Source organism: Oryctolagus cuniculus, chromosome 12 (assembly GCF_051225735.1).
Source record: "Oryctolagus cuniculus isolate XC-2025 breed Fujian yellow rabbit chromosome 12, ASM5122573v1, whole genome shotgun sequence".
Classification (NCBI taxonomy): domain Eukaryota; kingdom Metazoa; phylum Chordata; class Mammalia; order Lagomorpha; family Leporidae; genus Oryctolagus; species Oryctolagus cuniculus.
This window is the reverse complement of record NC_142878.1, coordinates 65,848,638-65,868,046: the sequence shown is the minus strand read 5'-3', so window position 1 is coordinate 65,868,046 and position 19,409 is coordinate 65,848,638. Positions and strand designations below refer to the sequence as shown.

Genomic DNA, 19,409 nt, shown 5'->3' with positions numbered 1-19,409 from the left:
GTCCCAGCTGCTCCACTTTGGATCCAACTCCTTGCTAATGTGCCTGGGAAAGCAATAGAGAATGGCCCAACTGCTTGGGCCCCTGAACCCATGGGAGAGACCCACATGAAGCTCCTGGCTTCAGCCTCTCCCAGCCCTGGCCATCTGGGAAGTGAGCCAGAAGATCAAAGATCGGTCTATCTCTGTCTCTCTCTCCTTTCTTCCCTCTCTAACTCTGCCTTTCAAATACATCTTTAAAAAATAGAGTCATGGACATACACAGGGAGAACGCCATGTGCAGACAGAGGCAGGGCCAGTAGTAATGTAGCTACAGGTCTAAGAATACCAAGGATTGCTGGCAACCACCAGAAGCTCAGACATCACAGAACAGACTTTGTCTCCTGTGGGGGCATTCTGAGGCAGTGCGGCCCTGCTGACACCATTATTGTGGGCTTCCAGCCTCTGGGACTGAGAGAATACAATTCTGTTTAAGCCACCTGGGCGTGCTCATCGGTGACACCATGCCCAGGAAACTTACTACAGTTCTTGAAAACACGCTAAAGGAAAGCTGCCAGTCACAGAGGATTACATATTGTATGGCTCCATTTATATGAGTGTTCAAAGAAGGCAAATCCATAGAGAAAACTGATTAATGGTTGCCTAGAGCTAAGAGGAAGTGGCGTTTGGAGAGTGGTAGCTAACAGCATGGAGTTCGGCATAAGGAAATGTCTTAAAACTCACTCTTGTGAGGCAGGTGTTTGGTCTAGCAGTTAAAGGGACACTCACACTGATGCTGGAGTGCCCGAGTTCGAGTCCTGACTCCACTCTGATGTCAGCTTTCTGTTAATATGCACCCTGGGAAGCAGCAGGGCGTGTGACAGATCAAGTAGTTGGGTCCCCAACATTCAGATGGGAGACCTAAATTGAGTTCCTGGCTCCTGACTTCAGCCTGGCCCAGCCGGCATTTGGGGAGTGATAGGAGTGTGCTCCCTCCCCCACCCCAGTGCTCTGCCTATCAAATAAAATAAATAAATAAAATTCACTGTTGTGATGGATGTACAACTCTGTGAATCCACTAAAAGTCGATGAATAATAACAACAAAACATAAATGAATTAAATTAAGGAAGTGATAAAAAAAGGATGGGGCACAGGATCTAAACTGAAATAACTCCAAATAATTAAACTGGAGTAATCTGAAAAATGAAATAATGGTAGCATAGTATTAAATTATAACCCACAGAATAAAATGTCTGAATCTAAATTTAAAAACATTAAACTGAAAAACTAAAAAAATTAATAAATAAAAGAAATGGAAGGAGATAGAACTTCCTTAAAGTTGTGCTAGAAAACAATGCAACAGGTATTTTTCAAAAAAGGAAATCCAAATGGCCAACAAACACATGAGAAAATGCTCAGGATCACTAGCCATCAGGGAAATGCAAATCAAAACCACAATGAGGTCACCTCACTCCGGTGAGAATAGCTTACATACAGAAATCAACAAACAACAAATGCTGGCGAGGATGTGGGGGAAAAGGTACAATAATCCACTGCTGGTGGGAATGTGACCTGGTGCAGCCACTGTGGAAGGCAGTATGAAGATACCTCAGAAATCTAAATACAGACCTACCATATAAACCAGCCATCCCACTTCTGAGAATTTACCCAAAGGAAATGCAGGCAGCTTATGAAAGAGTTATCTGTACCCCCATGTTGGTTGCAGCTCAATTCTCAACAGCTAAGATATGGAATCAACCCAAATGCCCGTCAACTGAAGACTGTGTAAAGAAATAATGGGATATGCACACCACAGAACAATACACAGCAGTTAAAAAAATGAAATTCTGTATTTTGCAACAAAATGGATGAAACTGGAAAATGTCACACTCAGTGAAATAAGCCAGTGCCAAAAGGACAAATACCATGTGTTGTCCCTGATCTGTGATAACTAACACAGCACCTAAAAGGTAATCTACAGAAGTGAAATTAACACTGAGATGCAATGACTTGAACAGCCCTTGTCTCCACTGTTGGGGAACAGTTTTCTTTTTTTATTAATATTTATTTATTTATTTACTTGAGAGAGTTACACATAGAGAGGAGAGGCAGAGAGAGAGAGAGAGAGAGAGGTCTTCCATCCGATGGTTCACTCCCCAATTGGCTGCAATGGCTGGAGCTGTGCTGATCTGAAGCCAGGAGCTTCTTCTGGGTCCCCCACATCCTTGCCAATCACCTGGGCCATCTTCTACTGCTATCCCAGGCCATAGCAGAGAGCCGGATTGGAAGTGGAGCAGCTGGGACTAGAACCAGCGCCCATATGGGATGCCGGCACTTCAGGCCAGGGTGTTAACCCGCTGTGCCACAGCACTGGCCCCCAGGGGAAAGTTTACTTTTTCATACAATTTAATGAAATCTTTACTTAGTATAGAGTTAATCATATGTGTATGACGTTAACTGAAAAGAGATCTTAGTAAAAAATAAGAATGACAATAGGAGAGAGAGGGGGGAAAAGGGTTGGGAGTGTGAGTGGGAGGGTGGGTACGGTGGAAAGAATCACTATATTTCTAAAGTTGTATTTATGAGAGCATGAAGTTTGTATCCCTTAAATAAAAGGTTCCTGGGGGGGAAATGTGGAAAATATATCAGGCTTAGAACAGTACCACAATATGCTGTACTTTGCATGTGTAAAAACGCCACAACACCACTGCGAGGTGCGTGTTTGTCCTAGCAGTTACGATGCCAGCCGGGACGCCCACGTCCCACACTGGGGTACCGGATCTGAAGCACAGCTCTGACTCCAGCTTCCTGCCGGTGCAGACGCGGGGGCAGCAGGTGGTGGGCTTACGTGGTTGGGTTCCTGCCACCCACGTGAAGGATGTGGATTGAATTCCTTGTTCCTAGCTTCAGCCTGGCCTAGCCCCAGCCATTTAGGACGTGTGGGAAGTGAGCCAGCAGATGGGAGCTGTCTCTTTGCCTCTCAAAATAATTTTTTTAAAAAAATTAAAAACACAAAGGCTGGCATTATGGTGCAGTGGGTTAAGCCTCTGCCTGTAATGCTGCCACCCATATGAGCACCAGTTCAAGTCCTGGCTACTCCACTTCCAATCCAGCTCCCTGCTAATGTTTGAGAAAGCAACAGAAGACAACCCAAGTACTTAGGCCCCTGCCACCCACATGGGAGACCTAGATGGAGACCTGTGGCGCAGCAGGTTAACACCCGGCCTGAAGTGCCAGCATCCCATATGGGCACCGGTTCAAGTCCTGGCTGTTCCACTTCACATCCAGCTCTCTGCTGTGGCCTGGGAAAGCAGTAGAAGATGGCCCAGGTCCTTGGGCCCCTGCACCCATGTCAGAGACCCAGAAGAAACTCATGGCTCCTAGCTTTGGGTCAGCACAACTCCAGCCGTTGCAGCCATCTGGGAGTGAACCATCAGATGGAAGACCTCTCTCTCTCTCTCTCTCTGCCTCTCCTCTGTGTAACTCTTTCAAATAAATAAATAAATCTTTAAAAAAATTAAAAGTTTTTAAAAATAAAACAAAAAATCCCAACATTGCTTTCCTTCGGTGGGGAGAATGAGTAGGTAGATGGTGCGGGGGAGGGCAAAGATGAGTATTTCTCTACACCCCTTTATATATGGACATATTTTTGTCTTTTTGACTATATAATAACTTTAATATATAAAACATCATACTTTATACATGCAAGAAAAGTGAAAAACATAGTACTCAGCTGTTAAAAAGAATGAGTCAGCACTAGACTTACTGATATGCAATGATATCCAGAAGATATTTTGAAGGGACGGAGACTAGCACTGTGCTACAGTGAGTTTTGCCACGGCTTGCAACACCAGCACCCCATACTAGAGTGCTGGTTGGAGTCTCAGCTCTTCAGCTCCCTATGCAGCTCCCTGCTAACGTGCCTGGGAAGAGAGCGGATGATGGCTCCAGTTCTTGTGCGCGTGCCACCACAGAGGAGACCTGGATGGAACTTCTGGCTTTGGCCTCCTCCAGCCATGAGACTTTTGAGGGATGAATAAACGGATGGAAGACCTGTCTCTGTCTTTCCCTCTCTCTGATGCTCGGCCTTTCAATTATCTAAGTAAACCTTTTGAAATATTTTTAAAAGAAACAAAGTGACAAAGTGGACCCAGATGCTTCCATTCGTGTGCCTTACAACAAGCTGAGCACGTTCTTAGAGATGCACAGGGCAGCTCCAGAAATGAACACAAAACTGAGGTGGGTGCCCACTTATGGGGAAGGCAAACAGGAGACTCACAGGTGTACCTGATGCTGTGTGACACATGCCAGTGTGTGCGTGTGCGTGTGTTTCACTATGTAAAGTCTTATGGATAAAATGAGTTTCGAACGCTTGTCCCCAGTCAGATCTCACACTTCTATGCTCTGGATCTGTTCCCATCTGCCAACCTGATTCCAACCGCTACACCTGGCTTTCCCATAGGTATCTTCAACCCAGTAGGCAGAAATCACACTTCTGATCTCCCACACAAGACCTGGTTCTTCACCAATGTTTCTTAATATTGTTAACGTTACCATTTTTTTGCTCCAAAGCGTGTGCTTTTCCCTCTCCCTTCTTCTAATGATGTCCAGCCTGTCACCAAGTCTTAGAGATTCTTTTTTTTTTTTTTTTTTTTTTTTTTTTTTTTTTGACAGAGTTAGACAGTGAGAAAGAGAGATGGAGAGAAAGGTCTTCCTTCCGTTGGTTCACCCCCCCAAATGGCTGCTATGGCCAGCACTGCTCCAAGCCGAAGCCAGGAGCCAGGTGCTTCCTCCTGGTCTCCCATGCGGGTGCAGGGCCAAGCAGTTGGGCCATCCTCCACTGCCTTCCCGGGCCACAGCAGAGAGCTGGACTGGAAGAGAAGCAACCGGGACAGAATCCAGCGCCCCAACCGGGACTAGAACCCGGTGTGCCGGCACCGCAGGCGGCAGATTAGCCAAGTGAACAGCGGCGCTGGCCAAGATTTATTTATTTGAAAGTCAGACTTACACAGAGAAAGAAGGAGAGGCAGAGAGAGAAAGGTCTTCTATCCACTGGTTCACTCCCCAGGTGGCTGCAACAGCCAGAGCTGTGCTGATCCGAAGCCAGGAGCCAGGAGCTTCCTCCAGGTCTCCTACATGGGTGCAGGGGCCCAAGGACTTGGGCCATCTTCTACTGCTTTCCCAGGCCATAGCAGAGAGCTGCATTGGAAGCAGAGCAGCCGGGACTAGAACCAGCACCCATATGGGATGCTGGCACCTCAGGTGGCGGCTTTATCCACTACGCCATAGCACCGCTCCTCTACTTTTTTTTTTCTTTCATTTAATAAATATAAATTTCCAAAGTACAGTTTATGGATTACAATGGCTTTCCCCGCCCCCCTCTACCACTTTCAACCACCTTTGGAAATTAACACAATCAGGTGGATTAGAAAGGCACCAAACTGGGTCAGGTGTTGTGGCATAGCAAGTTAAGCTGCTGCTTGGGATACCTGCATCTCAGAGTACCAGTTCCAGTTCTGGCGACCTCACTTCCTGCATACTTGGGCCCCTGTCACCCAAATGGGAGACCCAGAGAGAGTTCTGGGCTCCTGGGTTTGACCTGGCCCAGCCCCATCTGTTGCAGACATGGCATCTGGGGGAGCAAATTAGTAGACGAAAGCATGCACGCTCCTGTTTGCTTTCTGTCTTTCAAGTAGATGAAAATAAACATTAAAATATTGATGTGCAAATCAGGATGCCAATTTATTTAAAAAGAAAAAAAGGGGCCAGATGTTTTAATCCGGTCTGCATGATTCCACCTCTGCTTGTCCTTTGGCATGTCATTTTCCCATCTAATTTTTTTTTTTTTTTTTCTGACAGGCAGAGTTAGTGAGAGAGAGAGACATAGAGAAAGGTCTTCTTTCCATTGGTTCACCCCCTAAATGGCTGCCACGGCTGGCATGCTGCGCCGATCCGAAGCCAGGAGCCAGGTGCTTCCTCCTGGTCTCCCATGCAGGTGCAGGGTTCAAGCACTTGGGCCATCCTCCACTGCCTTCCCAGGCCACAGCAGAGAGCTGGCCTGGAAGAGGAGCAACCAGGACAGAATCCAGCGCCCCGACCAGGACTAGGACCCAGTGTGCCGGCGCCGCAAGGCAGAGGATTAGCCTAGTGAGCCATGGCGCCAGCCCCATCTCACTCTTGACAACCCAGTCACACTGGCCTTCTTTCAGTTCCTGAAACTCCCCTTACTCCAGGCTTCACTTGCTGGGCCCACGTCTCTCCACTAAGCTTTGCCTTTTTTTTTTTTTGGCCTTACATTCTTAGTATTTTTTTTAATTTTTATATAATAAATTTCATAAGTACAACTTTTGGATTTTTCCCCCCATAACCTCCCTCCCACCTGCAACCATCCCATCTCCCACTCCCTCTCCCATCCCATTCTTCATCAAGATTCATTTCCAATTATCTTTATATACAGAAGATCAACTCGGTATATACTAAGATTTCAACAGTTTCTACCCACACAGATACACAAAGTATAAAGTACTGTTTGAGTACTAGTTTTACCATTAATTCTCATAGTACAACACATTAAGGACAGAGATCCTACATGGGGAGTAGGTGCACAGTGACTCCTGTTGTTGATTTAACAATTGACACTCTTATTTATGATGTCAGTAATCACCCTAGGCTCTTGTCATGAGCTGCCAAGGCTATGGAAGCCTCTTGAGTTCGCCAACTCCGATCTTATTTAGACAAGGCCATAGTCAAAGTGAAAGTTCTCTCCTCCTTTCAGAGAAAGGTAGCTCCTTCTTTGATGGCCCGTTCTTTCCGCTGGGATCTCACTCACAGAGATCTTTCATTTGGTTTTTTGGTTTGTTTGTTTGCTACAGTGTCTTGGCTTTCCATGCCTGAGAAACTCTCATGGACTTTTTAAAGCTGTGCCTTTGTTAACTACCTCTTGTCCTTCCAGTTTCGTTTCAACTCACTCTCTGCAGAACATGCATACCACCTTGCCTGACCTTCCCCACACTCCCTCAGACCCTGTTTTATGCTGGGTTAGGGCTCCTTCTTCAAGTAACTTTCTGTAACATAAATGATGATGCAACGAGCTGTTTAATTCATTGCTCTATTCTAAAATTGTCCCTACCAAACACACGTTGAAGGAATGAATAAGCAGGGATGGGCGTGGGGGAATAGTTCCAAGGAAAGGGAAGGCTCGAGGCCGTGGCACATGAGCAGAAGTCACGCCGGCGGTGGCCTCCGGGGGCAGCTAACCTGTCCAAGTCCCTCTCAGCAGTCCTGGCCCTGGCTCATTCCCAGCCTCTGCCTACTCACCACACTCTCCGGGGACTGCAGCTGGCCTGCCAGAGCTGGGCTGCTATTGTAGCCAGAGGTCATGCCAGAGGAGACGCTTCCATTGGAGCTGGAGCACAAGGAGCTGGAATTGGCCTGCGTGTGTAGTTTTACCTCTTCCTGGGAAAGACAGCAGCAGCAGCCTCCGATGCACCCTCACTACTCACCCAGTCCCAGTCCCAGTCCCAGTCCCCTGCCTGGGCTTCCCATCCCCACGCTTCCCCACACCCAATTATACGCCACAGCCTCTTCCTCCCACACTCTGGCCTGGGGACAGCAGCTGGTCTGATGAGGATGCAGAGAGAAAACCCAGTTTTGAGCTGGCACCAGAGGTCCCACACCTCCCTCCAAGTGTTGTATCCCAAGACTCAGGGGCGGTCACAGTGAAGGCTGAGCCAGCCTGAGTTCTGCCCAGGCTCCCGCACAGTCCCAAGCCTCCACCACCCTACTCCGCACCCTCAGAAGCTGGGAGACCATCTGCTGGCGGATTCGCAACTTCTCCTGCTCAGTGCGCTCCCGCAGTCGGGCCCGGGCCCGGGCAATCTCCACCTTGGCCTCCTCACGGGCCCGCTGGTATTCTTGCAGCATCAGCTCTATGTCCGAGGGCAGGTGAGCAGCCCGGGGTGCTGACTCTGGGCTCCTGGGGAAGACCACAGGGTGAAGACCTGCTGTCTAACACAGTGGGGAGCGGAGAGCCCCAGGCGCCCTCTCCAGGCTAGCACCACACCATCTTCCAGGAGGACCCATCCTCACATGGTCTTGACGTTTGGTACTACATCCCCAGGAGGTGTGCCGAACCGAGGACAAGCCGTTCCGGGCCCCAGACCTGAAGACCTGCACAGCGTGTCAGAACCCTCATCTGTCCTCTCCTGTGACTTCCCCCTGGCCCTCTCCCCCCTTCAGCTTCTCATGTGCCTCCATCTCCCACCTGCACCTCCACTTGCCCAGTCACCAAGAACCCTCCAGGATACGAGGACGGCAGCCTCTGCCGCCCACCATCCTCTCCAGGCAGGGCTCTGGTCGCGCCGTACCTTGTGGTCTCCACGACGTCCTTCCTCAGTTGCTGCAGGTATTCTCGGCGCCTGCTGGGCAAGTCCAGGTCCTGTGGGGGGAGACCCCTGCTGGGCAGGAGGCTCAGTTGTTTCTGGGGGCTGAGGCTCCGTGCCCGGCGGAAACTCTGCAGTCGGTTAGCGCGCTCTCTCCTGAGGGTGTCAATGGTTTCTTTTTGCCTGAGAGAAGATGTGATTCACTCACAGAACCTGACCCTGAATGCCCTTCACCGTGGTCTCTGACCCCCGGAGGATCCCAAACGCATGAGGGCAGAGAGAAAGGTAGCGGCTTTCTCAGGCTCTTTCCTCCCAGCCCCATCCCTGCCCTCCCGACTCCAGGCTGGGGCCCCTTACCGAGCGTGGAGCTTCTCCCAGGCGGACATGACGGGGCCATCGGGAGCAAGCGCCTCCCCGCTCCCACTCTGCAGCACCTGCAGCAGAGCGTCCGCCTCTCCGAAGCCACGGTGCAGCTTTGCTTCTGTGAGCTCCACGCTGAGTGAGACGCTCTGGGTTCCGACCTGCAGGGGGATCTGCTCCCTCTGGGACCACTCAGGAGTCTGGCTCCGATCGTCAGGAGGCTGTGGGGGCCTCAGCCCCTGTTCTCCAGAGCTGAGATCACAACTGGCCCCCGAGTCCTCAGCCGCCCCCAGCCCCCGAGGAGAGCCGTCTTGAACCCCACACCAGTTACTAAATTTGTTATGCACTGGCAGGTCCCCCAGGGTGTGATGCTGGGGCTCTTGAGCCACACACATCTGAGAACTGGGGTGCAACAGCCCCTCAGGTTGGCAGACCGGAAGTGGGCTCAAGGCGGGACCTTGGAGCCCTACAGGATCCCTCAACACAGAGACAGGGCAGGAGCTGAGGTGCTGGAGGCCTCCCCATGAAGAGACGGCAGGTGGGGTGGGGTGTAGTTCTACTAAAGGTGTTGGAGCCTCACCCCCATTTCCTGGCCTGCTCTGCCACTGACTTGGCCCCGTATCGCTCAGCGGGCCATGCTCTGTGGAAGCCACCTCCTCAGGAACAAAGCGCACAGCCCACCTCTGGCTCTCATGCCTTGGCGGTGGTGCCGGCAGCTTGCTTGGGACCCTGATGGTGGTCGGGGGCTGAAGCTGTTGAGGGGGCTGCTCTAAGAAACCAACTTGCAGTTTTGAGCTCTGCTGTGAGCTGCACAAGGAGTTCGACTCAAGGAATAACCTCCCCTCACTCCTTTCCAGGGAACTTGTGCCTTCCCCCGGAGCCTCGACTCTCTGGGAACCACCCGATTCATCAGTAGGTTGAAAATAATTATCTACTGGAGGCCTTGGGGCACCGACAGGCAGGTCTGGACTGGAGTCAAGCCTCTGGTGGCTTTCAAGAGGAGGAGCTGAGGGGGCTGAAGCAGCCAACAAGCCTAGATGGAGACCCAACTCTTGGGTGCTGGCGCTAAGGGTGAGGATGGGGGAAGAAGCTCTATCAACCAACAAGGCATTCACAGGGCTCCGCGTCCGGACTCTGGGCTCCCCGGTGGACTCTGAAGTACTGGGGAAGAGCCCTGGCAACTGAGAGATGACCAAGCTGGGGCTGCGGACAACCGCACAAGAAGATCCCTTTGGCTGGGCGCTGGGTGGCCGGGAAGCACCCAGAGGCCCCGAGGTGCTCACAGAATGCAGGTCCTGCCCCAGGGGTGCTTTCTGAAACCTCAAGTGGGATGAGGGCCCTGGAGGGCTCTGGGGCCTTTCATGGGTACTTCCTTCCTGAAGATCTGGGGGCCCTGACGTTTCTCCCGTCCCCTCCTCCTGAAGTGGTCCTGAGACATCTCTTCTTTCTGGAAACATGGTTGAGACCTCTGAGCCCAGCACATCAAGGATCATATTGGTTTTCTTAAGTTTTTCCTCTTGAACCTGCAGGCACAGAGCGGGTAAGGCCAGGTCAGTCTGGCTGCCCTTGTCTAGAGTGGTCTGAGTAGAGCCATCCGTCATCGGTGCCTGTGAGGGCTTTTCCAGGGTGTCCTTCTTGGCGTCGTGTTGCCTGTTGGTCACACTTGGCTGGGAGAGGCTCCTGAGCAGCTCCGAGGTACTGCGGAGCAGCTGTGAGAGGTGCAGGGACAGGCTGTGCATCCTGGTCCAGGCGGAGAGATCAGAGGCCGACACCGCGCTGGCTCCAGGTTGAGCAGAGGCGAGGTCAGCACGGCTCCAGGGGCACCTGCAGCCCACAGTCTGTGTGCTCTGCTCAGAGGTGTTTACCCCGGCCTGTCCCCCAGCGCAGCCAGCCTCTGGCTCACACAGCAGTAGCGTCTCATCCACTGGCCCTACAGCACTTCCCTCGGCCAAGGGGCGGTCGTGCCCCAGGCAGCCTGCTTCGTCAGGGAGGTCCTTGAACTGAGGTCTCTCGTCAGGATCCAAAGTAGCGGGCGCTGCTGCAGGGCCAGTCGGGACATGCGGCTCCCCCACATCAAATGAGGAACTCCACACTCTGCAGGCCTCATCTGAATCTTGGGCAATCTCAGTGCTGTTCTGTGAGCCCAACAGAGCCAGGGTTTTGGCACAGGGGCAGAGGTGGGAGTGGGATGACGAGTTCTGGTCTTCTGAACCATTGTCCACGCTGGAGCACTGAGCCACGTTTGATGATGTCAGGCCCTGCGATTTCTGGCTGCAGGAGTCATTGGTCATGCTGCCAAACACATACTGCTTCCAGCCAATGCACACAGGCCCCTCTGGACACTTTGGCAGGACACAGGGGTTGATCTCACTGGAGCCAGAGAGTAGCATGCCTTTGTTCACCTCAGAGTGCCAACTCCCTGGCCTAACCTGCACACTCAGCTTCTCTGCCTTTCCCTGCTGGGCCTGTTCCAAAGTACCAGACATCCAGCTGGTCACAGAACCGGGGGTTGGCACGCAAGAGGCAGCGGAAGTTGGATAAGGCGCGGTGGCAGGTTCCAGGGGCCTGTGATCAGCAGGGCTGTCAGCCACGCTGGATGGGGACTTCTGATCACGGTGCTCAGCCTTTAGGGATGTTCCCGCCACCGACTTTTCTGAGAAACAACCCCTGAGATGAGGGTTCGACAACCTGTTGACTTCCTGTGTATCTTTGTCTGCAGAGGAGGAAGGCTCCACACTCAAGTTAAGCTCCTGAAGGGATCGAGAGGAGCTGACCACAGAGAACTGTGGTCTGGGGGAGGACTTGGAGTGTTTGTGGCCAGAAAAGACTGCAATCACAGGAAGTGAGCACCTGTGGTGAGCGGCCGGCTCTAGTGTTTCACTTTGTCCCAAGTTTGGCGAGAACGAGTTGGATACAGGAGACTCGGTCACAGCCATCTCCTTTCTCACCGTCTCTCTACTCTGACAGCCATCCGAGCCACCGTCATCTGGAGGTGTGGGATTCTCACCACCACCTAAAGCCTGGTCTCTCTGCTGCTCTTCCTCCTCCCAGGGACTTTCAACCCGAGGACTGCAGACAAGTTTTAACCTTGTCACAAACTGGACTTGGGGATTCAAGAAACTCTGATCCCCCGCCTCAATGGGAAGTTGTGTTTTTTCTGAAAGGCATCTGGCAGTACTTTCTAAACATCCACTGTGTGGCTCTTCCACCAGCTCACTAGCAGAGTCCTCACTTACATTCAGGGGGTGTGGTCCCCACGCTGTTGGAAGTGGTGCTGGCATGGAATGAGACACCTGTGTGTTCTGGCTACCTACAGAGTTATCCTGAAACCTCCTGGGAGGCTCAGGGAACCGGGCAGTGCTAAGTTCTACAGGGCCCTTCTTCTCAGGATCCCTCACTGACCTTGAGCTTCCATCAGCAGCAGTACGGCTGAAGGAACCTGTCCTCACCTCGGGGACAGAAGGTGACCCGTCACCCCGAGCTGGACATAAGGTGGCAGCTGTAGTCGAGGGCTCAAGAGCGCTGCTGTCTGCTGGCCTGAGTTCCATGTTCATGCTTTTGGGCTCAAGGCCATGGGCCAAGAGCACTTCAGATTCCCTGTAAGAGTTCTGTCCTGTCTCATCCATTTCACAGGCCCTGGAACCTAGTGTGCAGGGTGGGTGACTAGCATGCAGACCGGCCTTAGAAGTCCTCCTCCCTGGGTGTCCGTCTCCGTAACACAGAGAAGAGCAGGAAGGGGAGGCACAGGCAAGAAGGGCAGCGGGCTGAGCATCGCACAGCTGTCGGCAAAGCCTTCTGCTCTCTTCTTGCCCTTTAGATGAGCTGAGAGTCCTGCTGCCTCCGGTGCTGCCTGAGAAAACAAGGCGATCTAACGTCCCCTTGGGGTATCTACGCGGGGCCTCCTCCCTTACTCCCCCCGGACATGGGCTAGGTCTTTGATCCCGCAACAGAGGAGACTTGGGATGTTTCTTGCTCACCATGAAGGCTTGTGTCAGCCCAGACCCAGTGCACTCCCTCGGCTCCACACACTGCTGTGTGGGAGCTTCTAGCTCAACCCTCCTCAGGGCTCCAGGAAGAACAGGATGCTCTTTGGGACTGGCCCTCCCTTCTAACCCAGCGGAAGACGCAGGGTATTGGACATGGCCTTGCTTAGGCCCTAAGAGACCTGCAGAATTCTGCATATCACAGCTCACAGACTGCTCTACAAGATGGGCTGTTTGTCCTCCCTGTACAGTCCCCAGCAAGTTACCTGAGAGTCCTCCATAGGCACAATCTACAGTTCTAGGCTCCTGGCGCTCTGGGCTGCTGTCCTGACTGCCAGTAGGCATGCCCTCCGCAGTCTCCCAGGCAGCTAAGTGACTCTGTCTGCGCAGAATCACTCCAGAACCGTCACAAGGGGCCTGAGAAGGTAAGGCAACAGCTACTTTCTCTGGTGCCTCCTCCTCGTTGTCTTCCACAGCTGCTGAAGAAAGAAAACTTCCTGAGGCCAAAGGGTCAGCAGAGGTAGGTGCTCTGGCTCCTGTCTTTTTCTTTACACCGTCAGAACTAGACTGACCCATACACTGCGTTCCTGCTCCCAGGAGGGGTTTCAGCTCTCCAGCACCGGCAGCAGGGGCAGCAGGAGAGGAAGCCTGGGAGGGATGGCGCCACCTTGTGTCAGAGTCTGTGTTCAGCAGGGGGTGAAACCTGCCTGCAGCAATGGGTGTGGTCTGCCCTTGCCTCTCGTTGGTCGCTGCAGACGGAGATGATACACAAAATCCCTGTGTTTCGTCCTCACTCCCGGTCCTGCCTGACACCAGATGACCCGTTTGCTTCCAGTGAGGTCCGCCAGTGGCCCCTAAAGAGGAGTCGGGTAAAGCTTCATGGTAAGGTAGGGCAGTCTGCTCAGGCACAAAGTCACTGAGCGGCTTTCTCTGGGCCTTGGCCTGTCTGATTTCCTCCAAGATAGCCAGGCACATGGATGCATGGACAGAGGGCTCCAACAGCCTGGGCTTGGGATTAGGCGCTCTGGGCAGGGAAGCAGGTGCTAGGAACACGTCACTGCTAAGTTCGGTATCCTCAGCCTCCTTCTCTGCCTTCTGTCTTGCCTTCCTGCCTTGGTCATTATCATCTTCTAAGGGGAAGTGAACCCTTTTTTCCAACAGCCTAGAGACCCTGTTCAAAGTACTGGTTCTCAGTTCTTTTTGTGCAGGTGCTTCGGTCTCAGAATCAAGACCTTCCCTGGCATTCAAACCCATCGAGGTGACTCTGAGGTTCCCTTCTTGGTCCTGGGGGCTGATGCTTCCTGATACCTTGTCCTCTGTCCCCAGGAGGATGTTCTCTGGTGCACCAGGCTGACCAAGAGACCCCATGGCCATGGACACTGCAGACCTACAACAAGCACTGATTTCCACAGAGGAGCCTCCGCTACCATCTCCCTCAGGGCTGTGGATTCTAGTCTCTCCATTACGGTCCTGATGCCCTGGTACCAAGGGAGTGTCATGAATTTCCAAAGTTGTGAGATCCAGCATATCCAAAGAGGCACCTACAGTTGCAGGGGTATGAAGATGGTGTCTCGGCAGCCTTGGAGAAATCAAGGGCAAGGTATTACTCAAGCCTGGGTGAGTAGGAGCTGAGGTGAAGTCTGTCTGGCTCAGTAATGGGCAAACAGTCTCTGGGCTGAAAAATGTGCCCATACAAAGACGGCATGGGCCAGAAAGTTTCTGAGCTAACGAGACCATTTTAGTTTCTTCTTGTAAGTCCCCACCTCTTTGCATAGCCATCACCTCAACTCTGTCTTGAGCTTTTGGCTCTTCTTGCTTGGAACTACTCATGTGGCTGGAAATCTGGCTTTCCTTAAAGTCTGCCACAGTCTTTAATTCCTTTCCCAAGCCCCAGAGCTGCTCACTGGGGCTCACTGATGCTTTTACTGACTTGACAGTCTCAGAAGACCTCTGAGGCCTAGGCTCTAATGGCACAGCTTTAGCCAATGCTGTCATTCTCCTTGGGTGAAAATAAGTATTGGTAGATTCCTTGTGAGCTGGGCATGTCCCTGAAGAATCACATGTGTCCCTGGTGGGTGGGTCTAATTCGGCTGGGTGGGTGTATTCTCTCACTAATTTACTCTCTCGTACACATTCCCATGACTTGAGGGGGTTCACAGTAGTTTTCCGGGCCTGGGGATCATTCCCAGTGCTACTGTTCACGTCGACCTCTCCAGCTTCGTTATCACTAACGATCACATCACCTGTCTGTCTGGGAGTGGGCGGCTGGTCCTCGAAGGTCCAAGGGTTTCCAGGACCGCCTGTCCTCAGGACATGGTCAGCTTTCTCCTGGTCCTGGAACACAGATTCCTCACTGACTCCTGGCGTGTGGGAAGCATGAAGCTGCTTATTCTGCTTGGATCCAATTTCCAGTATGCTGTCTTCCAACTGCATTACACTTCTAACCAGCCTAGCCATCTCATCAGCGTTACTAATCCTTTTCTTCTTGCCCTTTCCTGAAGGTTCTTCTTTAGGGTTTAACACTGCTTGTCCAGGGCCCCTGTATGCACTGGGATTTCTTTCCTGAGAGCATGTAACTGACTGGCATCTGTCATAAATACATTCCGTCCCTCGAAGCTTCATCTCTTCTGCGCTGTCTTCGGGATGAAGAGTTTTTCCTAGAAGTCCAGTTTCATTCTCCGCTTCCCACTTGCGGGGTAAGCTCTCATCCGGCCCCGCTATCACTGGGCTGTTTCCTCTATAATGCAGCGCTCTGGACACGAAAGAATCATCACTCTCCCCTGGCCTGCCCTTCTTAAGTTCTAATCTGGTGGTTTTATAGATGAAATCAATCCTGGCCCCAGAGGAAAGCTGTCTGTTTCTGTCCTGGGCCTGGGCCTGTCTCAGGACTGAAGTCTGCCCCTGCTCTTCCTCACCTGTCTCAGATTCACAAATGAGGAGTAAAGGCTTCCCAGAGCCAGAGCTGCCTGAGGAAACATTACCACAGGACCGGGCAGCAGCCTCTTCTCCCTCGTGATAGAAAATTCCAACCTGGTTTTCGTATTCACGTACTCCTGTGCCACTAGAAGGGATAAAATGTCTGTCCTCAGCAACAAAAAAATAAACTGAATTTGCATTACTGCTTTCTTCTTGAATATTTCCAGGGCATCTCCCTAATTCTCTGATGACTTCCCTGGCGTTCAGATCAACCGGCTTCCCTGCTATGCCCTGCTGAGCTGCAGCCATCTTGGAATTCTGGTTCTGTAACAGCACTGGCAAGTTATACTCAAAATAAGCACTCTGGAGGGCTTGGCGGTCAGGACCCAAGCCCCAGGCTTCCCTGGGGGGCGGGGAAGGCGCCCTCACCTCTCTGCAGGCTGGGATCTCGAGGGCGGTCTCGGTCAGCGCATCCCTGCTTTTGGTTACATAGAACGTTTCCAAGGGAGGCGGCTGCAGGGAGGACGGCAGTGGGTTCCAGGGAGCGGAGTGCAGGACCAGCTCTGGGCCAGAGGAGAAGGCAAAGGACACATCTGTGTGTCTGGCCACTACTTCCTGAGAGCTCTCCTGGCGCCCTGCCTTCTCGGCCTGCGGGGAGCCGTGGCTGCCATGACTAAACTGCTCGGACTGGACTGCGCTCGTTGTCCTGAGAGGGGTCCAGCTGTGGGACCAGTGGTCTGCTTTGGTGGCTATGGTGAGGTGATTATGACAGACATTCTTCTGGAAGAAATACCCATGAGAGGAAGCCATCAACCCCGATTTCCTGCTACCCTGAAAGCATTCTTGTAAGTGGTTCTGTTTGACTTCATATGCTTCTGTCGTGGAATTCGGTATCTTGTTCTCTGCTGCAAAGACCTGTGCCTTCGTAGGTCCGGAAGCCAGTGATTCTAAGTCTGCTGAGTAAGTTTCATTGTAACTCACCTCCTTCTCACTAGTGCTAAAGAAATCTGATGTACTCTCTAATCTGGTATTCAAACTGTCCTGTTCTTTCTCTGCTCTTAAATGCCTAATTTTGGATGGATGGTTTGGAAAGCTGCTGCAATTCAGATCGCTGGATACCCCAGAACCAGTTGCCAACACAGTATCTCCTCCTGTGCCACAAGCCTCTGCCAGGGAACCAGAGTCTCCCCCAAGGCAGGGCAAAGCGGCCCTGGGTTCTCCTATGGCTTCAAAAATAGGATGAGAGAGTTCAAGGAGGTACTTTTGCTGAAGGGCAGCCCAGTCTCTTTCGGAGGTGCTGCCTACATAAGTGAACGAGGCAGCAGAGGCAGCCAGCACACTGGAGACACTGGAGTTCTGGGATGCTTCAGAGCTGCCCTGCTGGGTTGCGTCGGGGATGCCGCTATCCTGAAAAACACCTTCGGCTCTTGTCTGAAGCAGCTTTTGTCCTCCCCAGAGAGAGAGCTTGGATGTATCTGAAGTAGAGGTCGTATACACATTTCTCACGTTGCAGGGTTGATCAGTACTGCCTTGGGAAAGCTTAGAGCTGCACGGGAAGACTGTTCCTGTACCTGATGACTTTAGTTCTTCAATGTTGAGCCAGTATCCAGGCCCCTCCCCACCACAGGGCTGAACCTCCTGTGCATCAGGACTTGGACATAAAGAACCCACTATTCCGTGGGGGCTGTTGGGACTGATCTTGGAGTCACAGGAAAACCAGGAATCCATTGACACCAGTGGGCTCTCTCTTGAAACCTGTATGCCTTGGAGGGAGTTGGCTCGTTCAGAGTAACTTGCCTCTACTTCGGACTCAGGCTGCTCACAATGGGGTTGAAACTGAGGATCTAGGCGAAATGAACTGCTCACTGGCAGGATGGTGGCCAGCCTCGCTCCGGTCTGGTGGTTGATGGGACCAAGCCTGCACATTGCCTCCTGCTCCAGCACAGGCAGACTGGAGTTCTGCAGACGCCAGAAGGTTTCCGTGGGCATCTCGTTAGCTGGAGCGAGGAGAGGCTCTTTTTGCCCCTCTTCCCCTACTTCTTCCTCAGCATCAATCAGGCTATCCAAGGAAAAGCTCCTCTGTGACTGGGCAAGCAGGCCACTGTCTGAGGACACCATGCTGAAGTCCCTCCCAGTGGCTTTAATTCTGGTCCTGGGGTGCCCATGGTCATTGGTTGGCTGATTGCTCCGTGGACTGTCTTTTGAGATAGTGAGTCCTTTCTCAGCCAGTGAGTCCTCAGATATTTGGCTGTCATCACTTTCCGAGTTCTCTGTCCCCGGGAGATTCCACTTGTTCCCCTGAGGGCCCTCTGCCTTTAGTGGCGCTGTCAGGGCTTTGGCACAGACACAGGAGAGAGAATCTGCTGAGTAACTGCTATCTGTGTCTGAAAAACCATTGTCTTTTTCTCTTGCATTATGCACTGCTGGGCTGGAGTCTGTGAGTGGGGCCGCGGTGTCTGGGTCCGCTGCACCATGTCGTCTCTTTGACAGCCTGCCATGAAGCAAGTGAGAGGATGTTCTGGCAATGTCTTTGACCCTAGCCACCAGTATCTTCTGATGCCTTTTGGATGCCCTGCTTGGAAAAGGTGGTTTGGATTCTGCACGATAAGGCTTGGCTGCCTTTCCACGCCCAGCTGCCTGCTTGGGTCCATGGGGACACAGAGAACCTCCCTTAGCAGGCTTGTGGGTCCCAAGGTTCTCTTCTTTTTGCCACTCAGCTTTTGTGTGCTCAGGATTTGCCAGTTCCTTCATCTTTCTGGTCATGGTAGGTGTGTGGGTCTTTGGTTCATTCTTTGACTTTAGCTTGTTAACTGATTGGCTCAGAGAGGCTAAGCCTTGGGCCACTATCTCACAGGGCTTACCCACTCTCTCCATTTCAACAGACTTGGGGCTCACAGTGATGCGTGTGCCTGGGGTCAGGGCTACCTTCCTGGCCAAGGCTCCTCTTGTTGCGAAGAATTGCTGCTGGCCCGAGAAACGGATTCTGTTCTTGTGGAGACGTGCTGTTCTTGGAAGGTAAGAAGCAGCCTTGGGAAATTGTGCTTCTGATGGGGCTTTCACTAATGCTTGGTGAGTAGGGTCAGGCATAGGTGGTAACATGGTGGAGAGATCCCACTTCGAGAAAACACTGTGGAGACAAGAAAAGCTATCTCAGAAGAAGTTAGAGGTTCCTGTAGGCTTCAGGGTCAGAGAACAGTTTTATAGGTACAAAACAGAATCGCGGGCTCGGAGAGGCCCTGGGTGCACTGTGTTCCTTTATTTCTTTACCTTATAAATACTTTGAATTGAATCGAAAAACATCTTTAGGGAAAACCTCCAGGTAGATGATATGAGGAACAGAGGAACAATGTAAATGATACTGTAAGAAATGAAACAGACAAACCTGTGAAGTGGCTTCTTCTACAGAAGCTGACCTACTTTAAATAATAAACCAATGATATGAAGACGTAAAGTATGAATAATGACGAAAAGAAAGTTAAAAGACATTATCACAAGCAGTGTGCCAACATTACTCGGGTCTTGATTTGAAAAACCAACTGAAAGGTATTTTTGAGGCAATTAGAAAACTTTGAACATGACCTAGGTTTTCGATCATATCAGGTGAATTTTAATTTTGATAGATGTGATAAAGACATCACAATTATAAGAATACCTGTATTTTTTTTTTTAAAGACAGACATACCTAAGGATGTGGGATTCAAATAACATGAAGTCTAGGACTGCTCTAAAATACTTCACCAAATGGAGAGTTCGGGAGATAAAGCAAGTGTGGTAAATCCTGGTAACTACTGA

General features: G+C 51.6%; 1 protein-coding gene across 19 annotated transcripts in view; it reads right to left on the bottom strand.

Moving 5' to 3' along the window:
- The window catches only part of STARD9 (StAR related lipid transfer domain containing 9), a 135,884-nt gene that overhangs the window by 13,744 nt on the left and 102,731 nt on the right, over positions 1-19,409 (bottom strand). For 14 of the 19 annotated variants that reach the window (XM_051822022.3, XM_051822024.3, XM_089310156.1 and 11 more), the window contains 5 exons: positions 8,716-18,744; positions 8,344-8,541; positions 8,066-8,146; positions 7,769-7,952; positions 7,295-7,432 (listed from right to left, as the gene is read on the bottom strand). In XM_051822022.3, the coding sequence (XP_051677982.2) occupies positions 7,295-7,432; positions 7,769-7,952; positions 8,066-8,146; positions 8,344-8,541; positions 8,716-18,744 (10,630 nt within the window). The remainder of the gene's footprint in view (positions 1-7,294; positions 7,433-7,768; positions 7,953-8,065; positions 8,147-8,343; positions 8,542-8,715; positions 18,745-19,409) is intronic. The other 5 variants (XM_089310158.1, XM_070054066.2, XM_051822025.3 and 2 more) reach the window with 3 other exon arrangements.